The sequence below is a fragment of the Pterocles gutturalis genome, unplaced genomic scaffold (genome assembly GCF_000699245.1).
Source record: "Pterocles gutturalis isolate BGI_N339 unplaced genomic scaffold, ASM69924v1 scaffold19698, whole genome shotgun sequence".
Classification (NCBI taxonomy): domain Eukaryota; kingdom Metazoa; phylum Chordata; class Aves; order Pterocliformes; family Pteroclidae; genus Pterocles; species Pterocles gutturalis.
The window spans coordinates 22,985-38,980 of record NW_010126057.1 but is presented as its reverse complement, the minus strand read 5'-3'; the positions used below and the strand labels follow the sequence as shown (position 1 = coordinate 38,980).

General features: G+C 36.8%; 1 protein-coding gene across 1 annotated transcript in view; it reads right to left on the bottom strand.

Moving 5' to 3' along the window:
- The window catches only part of LOC104465687 (neuroblastoma-amplified sequence-like), a 54,953-nt gene that overhangs the window by 20,347 nt on the left and 18,610 nt on the right, over nt 1–15,996 (bottom strand). Inside the window, exons 12-20 of the mRNA XM_010078832.1 lie at nt 14,383–14,446; nt 12,705–12,898; nt 11,367–11,624; nt 10,480–10,605; nt 9,187–9,338; nt 8,225–8,359; nt 7,876–7,954; nt 7,060–7,164; nt 6,627–6,763 (exon numbers count right to left, since the gene is read on the bottom strand). Coding sequence (XP_010077134.1) covers nt 6,627–6,763; nt 7,060–7,164; nt 7,876–7,954; nt 8,225–8,359; nt 9,187–9,338; nt 10,480–10,605; nt 11,367–11,624; nt 12,705–12,898; nt 14,383–14,446 — 1,250 coding nt within the window. The remainder of the gene's footprint in view (nt 1–6,626; nt 6,764–7,059; nt 7,165–7,875; nt 7,955–8,224; nt 8,360–9,186; nt 9,339–10,479; nt 10,606–11,366; nt 11,625–12,704; nt 12,899–14,382; nt 14,447–15,996) is intronic.

The window sequence follows — 15,996 nt, the reverse complement described above, 5'->3', positions numbered from 1 at the left end:
TTCCTGCTGTGCACATTAGGATGACAGGTCTTGTGAAGCAACTCTGCCACCAGAGGAGAAAAGTTGTATCTGATTTCACATAAACAAACCAAGCTATGTTTCAATGATGTGGTTAACCTTTAATGGATTTTAGAGAGAGGGGAACTTTTTTTTTCTCCTAATACAACCTAGACTGACTAACCTAAACAGTACACAACTGCAGTTTAGAAGCTCACTGTGTTTTTTTCTTGATGTATACAATTAAAATTGTGAGGCAATAGCTTTCACAAAATCAAAATGGGCTATTTTAAAGACACAGATGAACTCCGAGTAAGATCAAAGCTGTCTGCCACCATACAATGAAAACACTCCTTCAGAACTGTATCATTTATAAAGCATAATGAATGTTCACAGAAGAAATTTTGTTCTAAACCTCATAAAAATGCAACAAACAAAGAAGACACTGGCAGCAATACACTTTCATAAGAAGACTGAGGAAAGCAAGCCAAGGTACAGTTCAGTGCCATGCAGGCAAAAGACACACGTGGTAGACGAAGACAGGACAAGTCAGGCATATAAGTCAGAAATATAAAGACAACCCTGTTAATACTCTGTCGATAAACAGCACGGGCACAGTTCAGCTCACACGCTATAGGAAGGTATGCAAACGCTGCTGCTGGTCTGCCTGAAACCTCCTCCATGCCGAACACACGCAGCTCTCTCAGCCTTCAAGTGTTCCAGTCCCCAGTCACTTTGGCGGCCCTCTGCTGAGCTCACTCCAGTTTACTCATGTCTTTCCTGTACTGGGAGCCAGTATTCTAGATGCAGTTGAACAAGTGCAGTAGTCTGATTGCTCAGTCTCCTGGCTGTGCTTCTGTTCATGCAGGACAACACATTACTGGCCTTCTCTGCTGGCTCATGTCCTGTTTGTGCCCACCAGGACCTCCAGATCCTCTTCAGCAGAGCTGCTTCCCAGACAGACAGTCTCCAGCTTCTATTGTTGGAAGGGTTTCTTCAGTTGCAGGAATAGGACTTTCCATTTGCCTTTCTTGAACTCCCCAAGGCTCTTGCTGGCCCATTCCTCCAGCCTCTCTTAAGTCCCTCTAGAATGACAGCTCACCTACAGCATAGCAGCTCCTGTAAAACTTCCCTCCTTCCATGGTGACAGCTCATGTTCTCCATAGCTCCCTCATAGCTTCAAGTTCTCATTCTCTCTTCAAAAACTCCTCATAACTGATACCGGTGATACTTTTGCCACTCACTTTCTGCAGCAGCCTTCTGGCTGCAGTGAGCTGCTCCTGCTGCGTTCTCCAGATCCCCACACAGGCCAGTTTGCAGAAGACCTTCTCTTCCTCCAATCACTTGCTTTAACTTTTACGTGGACCACCAGAACCTTCCCTGCTCCTACAGGAAGTCAATCCAGAGAGGAATACACATGCCAGTATGACAAGTTAATCTTTCCATCAGAAGTTGTTTTTTTATACTTCGTAGTAGAAGGTAAGATCTGAGAATTTTTTTTCCCCCCAAACCTGGGAGAAACAAGGAAAAACATCCTTGAAATAATACCAAGTATGTTGATCCCTCTACATCTAAACTATTTTTCTTTTTTTCCTTTAGTGCAAAGGAAAAGAAGTGCATACAGAACTTACGCCCTTCTTATTTATTTCATTGTAGCATTATACAAATTAATTCAAACAAACCAACAGAACTGACCATGGGATTATTTCTTTTAACACGAACACTTCTGAACTACACTAAAAACAAAAGCAGGTCAGCTTCAGAAGAGAAGAAGAAAAACTAATGAAGAAATGAGGACTACAGACAGTTCTGCAGACATTCAGTCAAACCTATTTACATACATATAAGAAGGAGGGAAGAGATGAAGCTGTAAGAGCTTTACTGAAACTGCAGTGCCACAGGCAACAACTAAAAACCTTGTTCAGGAGATGATATCATTATGGAAAGGCAAAGTTAACCGCTTATGAACCTCTTAGTTTAATTGTGTAGTATTTATCTATTCACAGATGAGAGTCTACTACATAGAAATTTTCAGGTTTTAAGAGCTTCACTAAGTTTATAGAAGATACTTCCACTCCCATCCCAGCTCATCAGGCAAATGAAGTTCATCCACAACTAAAGTACTTGAGTAAAGATTCACTTTAAGCCACAACTGAAAACCAGTATTTGAGAAAGTTAAGGAGTAAAAAACCAGAAACAAATAAAAAGTTGCTATCTTAGAGGGAAGATTTTTATTACTACTGTAATGTGCAATATAGGAGACTTATGGCTGTTGAGAGAACCATACACTTGAATTTCCCAACTTCTGTGTGTTTAAAATGTGAGCAGCAATGTTTCAATATAGCCATCAAGTGTAGTAAAAAGGATAAGAAAATTAAAAGAAAAGGCAAAAGACCCTGGTTATCTATTTATAATGGTGGTAAAGCACTATTTTCCTCTGAGATCATGTTTAAAAACTTGAGGGCAACAGTCTTAACTATAGACTAAGAATGCTAGCTGTAGCTATTAAAATAGAGATTAGAAAAAGCTATCATCTCCTTTGAGTACCTAAACTTTTAGCACCTTCACTCCAGTTGTCTTAACAGATGAAGTCTGTGCACCTGATGGATCTTTGAGAAGGAGCATGAATCCCAATGACTAAAAGACAGCAGAGATTCAGGAGCCATCATTATAAAAGAAGCTAAGAAATAATATGAAAAGAAGTAGGAAAACATTACAATCATAATTCTGCAAAAACACATTACTGAGTAATGTCAGTCTATCACAATACCAATTTGAAGCCAACAGCCATGCATCTTAGTACTCCAGATTCCTTCTCAGCTCTGGGAGCTATTGAGCTTATATAAGTCCTTTCCAAGAGTCTCATGAATAAATAAATCCTCTGCTCAGACATTACAATCCTCCTCCTGAATAGTTCTGAGAGCGACCCCTAAAGATGCTAAACTACAAAACACGTGCCAGAAAACAAGAAACAAAAGGACATCTACTACTTGAGACTTTTTACAAGCAGATACACGAAAAACATGTATAAATTTCCTAACAACCTGGCCCAGAAGATAGAAAATAAATAAATTCTTCTACTTTTTTTTCTACATTTGTTATACCAACTCTTCCTTGACTGATAAGACCTTAACATTTTTGGGACACTGGCCTCTAAATGTCATCCTAATGTAAATGACATTAACCAGTAACAAGAAAAATAACTGCTTTATGCCTACAGAATGCACTAGCAAAATAAGCCTTTCTTTTACTAGGTACTTCAAATTTACTATCTGCAGCTGAACTGGAGGCTGCACACAAAAGGAAATGACAGTTACAATGCAACCTTGACAAAAACATTTCCCATAGGTAATGAAATTATTCTGATACAGCACCGCTATCTTCGTTCATGGTGGTGATGGTGTACAGCGAGCAATTGTGTTTCAATGCTTTTGTCTTGGCAACAGCTAGAGGCGTCCATTTGTCCTACCTCACCTGTTCCAAGCACAAACAAGGCAGCACCTGCTATACAAGCTCAAGTTTTACCTCAACCAGATTCCCCTATAGACGGATGAATTTAAGAGAACACACAGCAGTGCCGTGAATTCTATAAGGACAGGTGTCACCTCAGAGATATCCATCTGGGAACCAACCCTCTTATCATTTACCTCATATCATGGTCCATATACACAAACTTAATACGCTCAATTCCCAGCAGTACTTCATCCTGCACACACAGGGCCATATATGAAGACCCAAAATACACAACTATAGTATCATCTTTTTCCTCCACCAAAATCTTCCCTGCCTCCAGAGCTGCACATTGCTCAGCAAGAGGTCTGAGCTGCAGGAGGCTGAGCAGCAAAGGCATCAACAAGGCACAAACAAGGTGTTCCTCAAGCCAGGCCACTGGGGCAGGCTGCACTCTTAACATGGGCACTGTCATCCAGCTGGTCCATGTTACTGATCTCATCACATGCACCACAGCAACCAATTACTCTATTGGAATCTCTTGGTACAGACAATTATGGCCTTGAATTTTCAGAAAAGCAATGAGCTAAAAGAAATCACAAGAGACATCTGTCTTTTTTGCAGCTGAAAGTAGAAAATCCTTCTGATATCCAGCATATACCCTATTTCAGAACTACAACAGTATGAAATTTATAAAGGAAAACCAGACTAAGTCATTTCCTGACTCGGAATCCTTTATAAGATTTGCCTAGAGTCAAAGTTCATGAGGAGAGATGGAATCATTCTCACTCCTTATCTCAAGACCGCTGTAATTACAAACTGCATAAGCTGAAGAGAAACTTGTAAGTCATAATGTTAGACTTTTTTTCTAGCAACTAAAACACTGAGGTTTATATTTTTGCAATGCTTTCCTTTTGTTCTGAAGTCTATTAATTGCTGTCAGCACTTGCAACTTTTTCCTATTATGTGGGAATTAAATAGTTTCATAAATTGTATCATGACGTTGTTCAGTCAGTTAATTTAAGGCAAATTACTTCTCTATGCAACACAGTATGTAGAGCTAAACTAGATAGCACAGTCATTTAAACTGGATTTCATAACAACTGCATTATAGAATGTCAGTAATTTTATTCATACTAATAACTCATTTAAAAAATACATGCTAGAACTAAAAGGCCAAATAAACCCACTTAAAATGACCAAGAACTTCAATTCTCTTTGATTCACATGGATTCACTCTGATTCCCATGAAACAAGAACTGACAGAAGCTGAAGGTATCTGGATGAGAATGGGAGACTCATCCCATTAAAAAACCAAACATTTTAAATTAATAAGAAAATGTTACTTTGTACAGCTTAAGTCTATTTTATTAATATATTATTCTCATTAATTCATCAATATATATTGAATTCTACTACATTAATAAAATACAGCTTTAGGGAGTGTATGCAGCAATACTATGCAAGTAATCAGTTTTGTAACAGGGAAACAGTCTTAGAAAAAGTTAGATCAATATACAGTACTTTTTTATAAGTATATGTGATTTGTGTAGATAGGATTTGCTCTCGTCCCCATTTTGTAGTTGTCCAGACACAAACATTTCAAAGACATACATTGCTATCTGTTCTGCAACCTGAAAAAAAAAAAAGTGTGAACCTGCATATACCTGATCTTTGCATTGGAAAGTTCTATCTGACAAAGGAATAAGATTCAAACTATATACTTCCATTTTTCAACAACAGACAAAACTAAGTCTCTAACCTATAACTTCACATCTTTACTGCTAGATCACTGGTGAAATGTTTTATTTGAACTGTCATTTTGCCTCTTGGCACATAAGTCAGCTTCTTGAACAAACCAACCAACCACGACAGCAAAATAAAAAACCAAAACCAAGAACAAACAACCCTTCAGAAAAAAAGGGGAACCTATTTATGAACACCATCAAAATACCATAACCACACTTAAGAAGACCCTTCTTCCCTCCCTCTCACATTATAAATCTTTTCAAAAGAGAAAAATTGGAATACATTTTACAGTTTTTATAAATGCTGTAATAATTTCTCTTCATGGTGCTAAGTGTTACCCTAAAGAAAATTATAAAACATGTTTTCACACCATAACTAAGTAACCAAATATGTTCCTAATACTATCAACACAAGAAAAAGGGCACTGTAAGTATTAGATATCATGACCTAAAGACTAAATTCTGCTCTGAAAGGACAAAACCGGGAAGTACTATAAACTAGAAAAAGTGTCAGGCGAATAACTTGATGAATAAAAAAAAAACCTCTACTACATGAAGAATTATCCAAATGAGACTGTTAAAACTTTGAATTGGAAAAAACTTAACTATAATGCTGGAAGACCACAAAGAAAAATTATTAGCTACTCCAAAAAACTATCCTTCTGAAGTAAGGCTTCAAAGTCCTATTGTAAAATATTAAATAATTAAATCTCCTCAATTCTTTATGGGAACAGAACAATATGCTTCAAAACTAATTTCGTAATTGAAATGTTTGAAAGAAACACACTAGAAGCAAAAAAAAAAATCTTATAATTAATACACAGAACATTCTTACAATGTTCAAGGAAGAGTCTCACTAAAATTTATATGAAATTGACAGTAAACTAACATTTTATGCTGAAATGAAAAAGTAGGAAAGTCCGGATTTAAAGCTTTTCATAATTCTACCTTAGCAAGCTGCCTAAGAATCAGTAAGAACACAGATTAATGATTTTGAAGTTACTGCTTAAGTGTTAAATTATACTTCAAAATAAATCCAGAAAAACTTAATTCCTGACAGGGAGCTAAACAGTTCTGTTATTCATTTCCTAACACTGGCTGTTATTACAAACGAATTACAGACTTGTATTTACACCTCTGAAAATCTGTGCTGTTTCAGGTAAGAAAAGGCCATGCTTCCGCTTACGTGTAATGGAGGCAAGAACATTTAAGGTCCCTATTTTCCTGATAATAACCAAAAGAGACAAAAAAGCTTCCATGAATGACACAAAGTAAAACAGAAAATGCAGATTGGTCAAACACATAAAGACAAAGCTGCTCTCTTGATTCCAGGTAATAACCAACAGCAGATTGCCATATATGGAAAACAATTTAAGCATTAACCTAAAAGTCTGTGCTTTTTTTAGTTAATATCTTTTGATGCATTCTTACCAAGCTTCAGGCAACAAGAAAGCATATTCATGTGGTGAAGTAGTCTCTGGAAAATTGGAGAGAATTGCCTGTCTGTGTGGAAGTAAAGATGATCCATGGAAAGTGAACAAAATTTCCAGGGCTCTGACATTGCTTTCCTAAGGAGCAAAACAGTAAGTTGCACAACTAGCTCAAGACTGATTTAGAATGAAAATGAGGAAAAAAAATGTAAGTCTAGGTCATGCAACAAACATTTAATTTTAAAATTTTCTTTAGCAATATAGAAAATTAACTCAGGGTCACTGCATTTGTTTTTTTTACAATCAAATACACCTCCCACCTCTTAAATTCCCATTGAGATTCAACCAAGTTCAAAGTGGGGAAAAAAAATGCACTCACATGAAAACAGCAATACAAAACCAAAGTTACATTCTAGAAAAATAAATATTAATACCCGAGCATAAGTTCTTGCTGAAAGTACAATATTCTGATTTCTGAACTTCTTGAAGAATTCGCCATCATAGTGCTGTTCAGCTGCATGAGGTCCTCCAAGGATTTCCTTTTATAAGATTTTAAAAAAATTTTTTAAAGATGGGTTTTTATACAAGATTTACAAAAGCACCAAAAAGCCTACATGTTTCTTTATATGCGGATGACCCAGTATGAGATATCTGTGGAAAAGCATCCTGTTGTTTTTTATTTGTTTCAGTATGAAAAAAAAAGCTTATCAATGAAAAATGCCTCTAAGACAATTCTCTGCCTTATTTTAATTAGGTTTTAGATAACATTGGTTAAAGAGATGTGGTAGAAGGCATGATGTGAACAGTGCCAACTGCAAAGTTAAAGTTAAAAAAACTAAGCAAAATACGGTTTTGACATTCCAAGAACTTTCAAGTTGGTAAACTCATAGAAGAAAAAGATTCCTTAGAGAATCTGAATAGAACTCTCTAATTAGGTTGACAGAGGGAAATAACAGTAATCCTACACCAACTCCACATCCCATGTTGTTGCATCACTTAACTCCCTGCAGACACAGTATGTTGAAAGCAGGGTTCTGCCCAACTATACCTCTCAACACGAGGAGCAAGCTATTTGCAACAGTGAAGAAGGAGAAACACAGTAGCTCGAACAGAAAGCAGCTTACATTTCTTCACAGTATTTCAACATTAATACTACAACAAAAAAATATGATGTTGTGACAAAAAAGTTACAGGAATACCTGTGGAATCAGAACTCAAAAGAACTACAGCCAGTTACCAGGCTTCCTCACCTCATAGGTTTCAAGCCGATCAAGGTAAGTTAACAACTTCAGCCTGCTACGGCACAGTTCTTTTTGTTCCAGTGTCAGCCTGTGTTCAAAACAGGAATTTTCAGATTTACAATTGATATTGTACATCATGTCCATATGAAGACAATGGGTACACATTTTAATGACTTTGTGCACTGGGATATATCAAGAAATTAAGTAAACTGAGAACTTTGACACAATATCATGCCAATTAAAATTAAACCACTTTCCTATTAGGAATAACATACACGAGCGTAATTACATTTTTGCAACTGTGTACATATAATAAACCTATAAATCTGAATAAAACATGGCCTAAAATTTCATTTACTTTGAGAAGTTTACTGATAATAGCAGTTCTTGACGTTTCCTGGCCTCTTTTTCCTTTTTAGTATCCATTTCTTCATCTGGTAACAAAAAGTCTTCATAGGGAATTTCAATGTCCACCTCCCCTGGTAAGATAAATCTGGAAGACAAAACCAGCATGGTAATCAATGTCGATACAAACAAAGAAAAAGAGATCAAACTAATTTATGAATAAATATCCTAACAGAGCTTTCCATTTATATCTTGACTAAATATCTAAACTTTTACAGAAAACAGTTATAATACTGAGTTTTACTATTGTAAAGCAGCAGGCATTTATCACCAGCCAGCAAGAGGCATCATCTCTTGTTTCTACCTCCCTCCCTTAAACAAATCAAAAAAAACCAACCACAGCTATGACGGTTGATAGACGTTTCTAAATCCCACAGGTAGCACTGGGATTGGCAGCAGCTCTACCGCATGAAGAAAGAGCAGCCTCCTCTATTTCTACCACCAGGAAGTGAATAGCAGTGAAGAGAATTGTCTTTGCATGTATTACCCCCCCGACTCACTGTGTTTTGCTTTGTTCCCCTCCCCACTTGAACAAAAGATCATTACAACAATTAAGACATATAACAAAATGCATTAGTTGCAGCTTCCAGAAGAGGCAACAGAAACAGATTCTTATAGAAATATCATGACATCAGAAGTCCTCTATGATGAAGAAAATAAAGGGCATCCAGAGAGGAGGGAAAATGCAGTACAAAATAAACAGTGATTTTACCTTTATAAAAGGTAAAATGGGAATAGGCACTTTGTGGACATCTTTAGAATAGTTTGATTCAAAGCATTACCTTTCCTTACATCCTGCAAAAGCATCTTAACATTTTCACTAGTGGCTGATAAAAAAAAATTTACCAAGTTATCAGAAAAGACTTCATATGTTATTCTTTAAAAAGAAAACAAACAAAAATACTCTTCCCAAACCTGCCACCATCTTCTCCTTTTCCTATAGCCACAAGAGCCTCCAAGTCTGTGCCTTTCAAGCCATACTGAAGCAGCTTCTTAGCAGCATCCACATTCTCTGGAACTCTTTCCAAGCACTCGTGAAGAACCCATGCGCGCTTCTTAATTTTGCTCTGTCCAAGAACAAGAGCACAGACACGATGTTATATGCTTCAATCCAAAGCAATGAAACCAGAGATGTTAAAGTTTTTTTAATGTGTTTCTTCCACTTAAGAAAATGTTGAGTTAATCTGATGACTGACAATATGAACCAGCAAAAGACCTGAGAATGCAAAAACCATAATTCCCTCAGAGTGTATGTGGCCGAAAAGAGCACAGAAATGCCAAATGATTTGGCAGAACTTTCACAACTGGAATAGAAGTATTCACTAAGTTGTATCACTCCTCCTTACAATAACTAAAATGTGATTGTTTTGGGCTATAATGCAGTTGTTATAAATTGAGTGTACTCCACAACAGCACTAGAGTCATTTTCAGTATCAGCCTCTTCACATACCAATAGGATTCTGTGACAGAAAGGACACACCAGGGTCACAAAATATTACTGGCCTTATCTGCTGATCTTCAAATGAGATTACCTAGCACATAGAGAATGGCTACTTGTAAAAAACTTCTTTTGACATTCAATTGATATCAGACTTGAAAAAACAAAAATTAGATTATATTTCTCTTGATCTCTTGGAATACTTTACACTGTAGCATCATTAAGCAGTGCACCTTTGACAGTGCTTGTCTGCCAAGTTTGAAGTCTTTTTTCCAAGCAAAAAAAACCCCACATTTGAGTCTGATCGAAAGCTCCAGTTACAGGTAGCAGAGTTCACTGTAAATTTTGTTATTCAAACTTTGCTATACAGCTACTGATATCAACTTCACCTTCCCATTTAACTTTCTAAAATACTTGGAAGTTATTTAAATGCTTTATATCTCCAGTTACTATTAACAACTTGCCAGGCAACAATCTACTGCTGCATGTGGGGGAGAGATCACACTACAGAAAGTATGCTGCTATTAACAGAAATTAGAAGATACTTGAAAGGAAAGATTGCCATTAACTTCCAAGGTTTCTGGCTCAGGCCGTCAGCTAAATTAACAGGATCACTCTCTTCCACATGACATGAAATGGAATTTGCAGGATGGCTCTCCAAATTGCCACCAATTTATGTTGTACAAATTAAAACACAATTGAGTATTCAACTTCTGTAAACACAGCTATTCTGATAAGAAAGTCTAAAAGTCACACAAAAACAAACCCACCAAGTAGTCTTGAATTGAAGCGACATTAACAGCTGACTTCCTCCACTGCCTTTGATACACAAGATCAGAATCAAGGCCATATGTTTGAGCCAGAGACAAAGCTTCCCCATATTCTTCATTATCAATCTAAAAAGTAAATGCATAAAAATGAAAGACATCTGATTTCCATATTAAACAATCAATTATTAATTCTGTGCATTGAAACAGGTAGAGGGATAATTACTGAAGTATGCTTAAGCAAGTCAGAAAGAGAATGGCTGAAGATACAGATGAGTAAGACTGGGATCTGATGGACACCTCTAGCAAATGAGATATTTTTCCTCAAGAAAAAGGAAGAAGCTATTTATGTAACCAGTATGACACCAGCATTCCCTGGAAACTCCAACAGCTATAGAGTGGGCTGGTTTACTGTCAGAACAATTGAAATGGCCTAGACAAAGTACTGCCTAGAGTAGTCTTCAAAATGAAGAAGTATCTGTTTGGTAAGAGTCACAGGCCTAATTTGTACGTATGCCTGAAAAATCATGCAAGTAAACTACATTCACTTCAGAGCATAAGTTAACCCATTCCCTGGCCAATAAAAAGCTCAACTGATTTCATCCAATGTATTTGCCAGATCTTTCATTATTTGTAAACATTCACATGAGTACACTTCCCAGTCTGGCCAAGCTAATGACGCAGTGCATCCTCAGTGACCTGCAAACATCAACTCATTTGAATTATTATGGTCCCTTCAGTTAGGTAACACAGTACACTGTCAACTAAGAGACCCTTAGAAGTATGTTCCTAAATCCTCCTCTTAATATAGCAAGAATTAAAAGAAAAACAAAAGGTTCTTTCTAAATAAAGCTGATTATGAGAGATATGACCTTTCCTTCTATACTTACTTTTCTCTGGTAAAGTTCCTCTGGAGTCGTGGATCTCAAACTGACAAGGCGGAAATTCTTTGTAATAGTACGCGGACGTTTCCGTGGAGGAGCAAAGCGTTCCATCTCTGTCACAAAGTACAGGCCTTGCTTTAGGTAGCTGAAGTATCTGTCTTTTGCAGAAGTTTCATCATCGGAGTCAGAGTCATCTTCTCCCTCATCTTCATCAACAAGCCTGTTCTCCAAGCGTAATCTTTTTGGAACGAGTTTTATCTCACACTGCACAGAAAACGTGAATATGAAGCATCCACTTAGTACACCTCAACTAGTTTAGTGAGATTTGAGTACATCTCCACTTCCAGTACTTCAAATTTCGAATCAAAATCCTTCCTCCCCTTCTCCTTTAAATCCTTCTCAGCTTGCTTAACATGCTCCACAAACCCTGACCGGGTCTGTCTCTTAAACTTGAAGCTTCATCCCTTACCTACTGAAGCAAGAGTGAAGGCTTCTTAATAGTAACTTGTGACTACACTAAACATCCTGCACCACTCCAGACAGGACAGAACTATGGAGACATCTTCGTACACTGTTATATAGCTTACCGCAGTGAACAGCAGTGTTTTCAGCTCTTGGTATTCAAAACAAGGCTTTCTGTTCAATGCAAATGTAATCTCAGACTACATCCTTAGGCTGTAATATGCCAGTCACTGGCTGTATCTTATTTCCAGAATAATAAGCCTTTCCAAAAACATACATGCAAGCTTTGGTATGTATTGAGATACTCTGATAAATATGATTTTAAACTTTTGTTTAAGATGTTTAAGACTTATTTCAGTGTAAGCCTTAGGAAAGAATAATTTTCTTAGTTTCTAAGAAAATTCCTGGTTAACTTCATTATGTTCTATGCCTTCCTAGAATTCTACTAAAGATGAATAACAACAAAAAAACCTCTTACATGGCTTTCTCTTAATTTAAATGTATTCCTCATTTCTTTTAAATATACTCCCTCTGCAAGAGGCATCTGGTCCAAAATGGGAGAGGGATGCTTGCAGTGTTTTTCAAATGCACTAACGTACAAAGCAGTGAAAACTGTCAACACAAACCGTTTCCTGCAGCAATATTCCTCATTCAGATTCAGCCTTCTAGGTTTTGCTTCTACTCTCCAAAAGTTATTTGATAATCAGGTTCGAATTAAGATGGGTAAGTTGCAACAAGTTCAGAATTTCCCTGAACTTGAAAACAGAATCACTTTTTCTATTAGTAATAATGATTTATTTTTAACCACACCACACACACAACACCCTGAGCAAACTGTTTCTGCTACATTCCAAAAGGTATCTGCTTGGGCACATTCCTCACCTCCAGACTTAGAAATCCTCCATCATGGGCTGAAGTGACCTGAGGAGAACTCTCAAACCATTCACATGACTTTCCCAGCAAGTTTCTTAATGTCTTGACTGATGACACAGTCAATGCACCAGAGCAGCGAGCCAGGATGACAGAATTATCTGCCCACCAATTTACATCTATCAATGGGTAATAGGATTCTTTATCTAAAAATAAACAAACAAGTAAATAAGAATGTACCATACAAAGAAAGATAACTTTCAACACCAGATAAGAACAGAAGTGACTTCATTTACTAAGAGCTTTCATCTGATGGCCTAATTTTACAAACATTTATTATTGTATATGCATCCTTGGTTCGCTAAGTTTGTGCTTTGGATCAATTACATTTTACTAAATCAGTTTGGCACTAAATAAAGCTGTTGAGAAGAAAAAAATATCACTTAACTGTAAATGTAATTATTTTTTAATATTATTTGAAAAAAAAAGAGTACGCAATAAACTGATTTACTTGCACAAAATATGACAAATTTTAGATATTCAATGAAGATCTGCTTCAGTACTTCCCAGGCCATCCTTGACCAAGTCTCCCTGGCAACAAACATAATACTGACAAAAATCAGAAAAGGTTACACAAGGACAAGTGACAACTATGAACAAGGTTCCTGAAAGAGCCTACAAGATGAGGTTGTTATGAATATTAAACCAACAAAACAGAACAAAGTCACCACCACTGAAGTTGGAAGCTGTCATTTCCAAGACTGTCTTGATTATCGTTAACTGGCTGTTACGAGAAAATCTTCAGAGACTTAGCTCAAATTGATCACTACCCTGTCATTTCCCTCCTTTTTTATGAAAACAGTCTTTCCCAAACAACACTGAGAAACAGATCAGCTTATCACTTTTCTGCCACTTCAGTGAGTGGTCCACAGTCAGCGGACTACCCATGAAGGTCAGATAAGTTAACCCCAAGACACAACCACCAAGAAGAACAGCACAAAGAAAAAGGGATCTTTTAATAATATAGATGTATACAAGCAGTAGCGAGTGGATCATGGAATAGCTATTGAACTCCGCAGTCTTGAAAGAGCCATGCAATAACCAGGTGATAAATGGCCGCACAAGGTGGCCTGAATTTTGGGAAAATAGAGAGACTGACATGAGGCAAAGTCAGTTGGAAGAAACAAAGGCCATTTGGTTTAGAATTTTAAACTAATATATTTAAATTATGTTAGCTTTCAAGATTTATTAGACATTCATAGAAGGTAAAGGTAAGTTTAGGTTTTAAGACTGTGATCTCTACAATATTATGGAGTGGTTTCTGATACAAGCCGAGACATCTGTTGAATGTTTAGCATTCTACATTCTACAGAGTCATAATCACAGGATTAATAATAAATTAAGTCCTGTACTAACTGAAATATCATCTTATTTATGGTTATGGCTAAAAAAAAATTCCTAAAAGAGGATTTAAAAAAAAAAAAAAAAAACACACACAACCAAAACACTACAACAAACTATTGTGACACTCATTTAGCTATGCCATCCTACAAATTCAAATCAAACACACAATTTTGGCAACTTTTATTCTAATTGATATTTAATTAAGCCATTACAGGTCTCTCTATATTTGTTTAAATATTTTTAACTACACAACAGTATAAAATAATGATCTAACTGTATCACATACCTTTTATTTTCTTTCTTTTTTCACTAGAAAGTCTCCAGTCTGGGTTGATCTCATCATAACCTGGCTAAAAAAAAGAGTGCAAGAGAAAAAAAGAATTATATGCAAGTAAGTCTGTAACACAGATGATCTGTGTATTTACTATACTGCTGACCCACTCATTTTTCAATGAAAATGCTCCCACATAAATCCAAACTTTTCTTAAACATAAACTACAGAGTTGCTCTAGCAGTATCACATTTTTCTCTAACCAGGTAAAGTTAAAACAAAAACATCGCAAAACAGACTGCTGGATTCCTAAACCACTGCATTAGAAAAGATGACCATCAGGCCTTGTCTAGTCAGCATCAAACCGTAACCATACCCTAAAAATTTCCGAAATAAAAGACTTTTTCACAGAGGCCCACCAAGTGTTTTCATGTCTATACATAGTCCTGCAAGCATATAAAACAGTCTCCAAAACAGTCCTCCTGTTTGCTCTGTGTATGGTCCTGAGTACCAGACTAGTACAGTGCTATAACTACTTACTGTGGTTATTTCAATAATTATAAAGCCCCTTTCAAGACTAGTGCAACAGGAGAAGCAGCATTATTTAATGATGCAATGCAATGTTTAGAATGAATAAGTTCTTACTGTGTCATTTTTTAAAAATTTATTTGGTAACATTAGAATACATGGGGACTACACAAACATAGATGACAGTAATCCTACCCCTAGCTGCACATGGAGTATTCAGCTCAGGCAACCAGAGCCGCTTTGGGTCAGGCAGGAGGTGATTTTCAGGATTAACTTTTTAGTAGAAAGAGAAGAATCTAACAATTAAAAGTAAATACGGGGCCACTTTAACTTACATTGACAAATACATTTGAGTGACAATTAAGTAGGTATCACACACGTTATTAAAATATCCCTTATATGTGAACACCAATTTCACCTACAAAAATAATTTTGAAAACATTCAAGTACTGTAACACTCCTTGGTATCACTCTCACTAGATCACAAAGTCCTGAAAACTGGTCCAGAATAAATATTCATTATCGTTAAAAATTAAGAAAAGAATACAACGATTCACTGTAAACAACCTTGAGCAAGATCTGTATTCTCACAAAAATCTGAAATGCACGTTAAAAATATAGAGATATACAAAGATAGATAGAGATACATGCATACACACATACACACGCACACAACACTTCTGCCAACACTGGAGCAGGATTTTTTGTTTGGTTGGGTTTTGTTTTTTAAAAGTACTTCCCTAAATACGTTTGGAACTACATTTCTGTGGTGGTTTGACCACAGCAGGCAGCTAAGCACCACTCCCCTCCCTAGTGAGACAGAGAAGGGTGTAAGAAGAGCAAAAGCTAGAAGAGCCGTGGGTCAAGACAAAGATAGTTTAAGAGCTAAGGAAACTGGAATAAAAAAGAAAAACCCAGTGATACAAAGGCAATCATTCACTACCACCCACAAGGAGACTGATGCCCACACCCAGTCTCTGAGCCCTGGCTACCCATCCAAAACCTCCCCCTGCTCCGTTTTTGTTGCTGAGCACGACGTTACATGGCATGAAGTGTCCCTTTGGTTAGCTGGGGTGAGCTGTCCAGGCTCTGTCCCCTCCC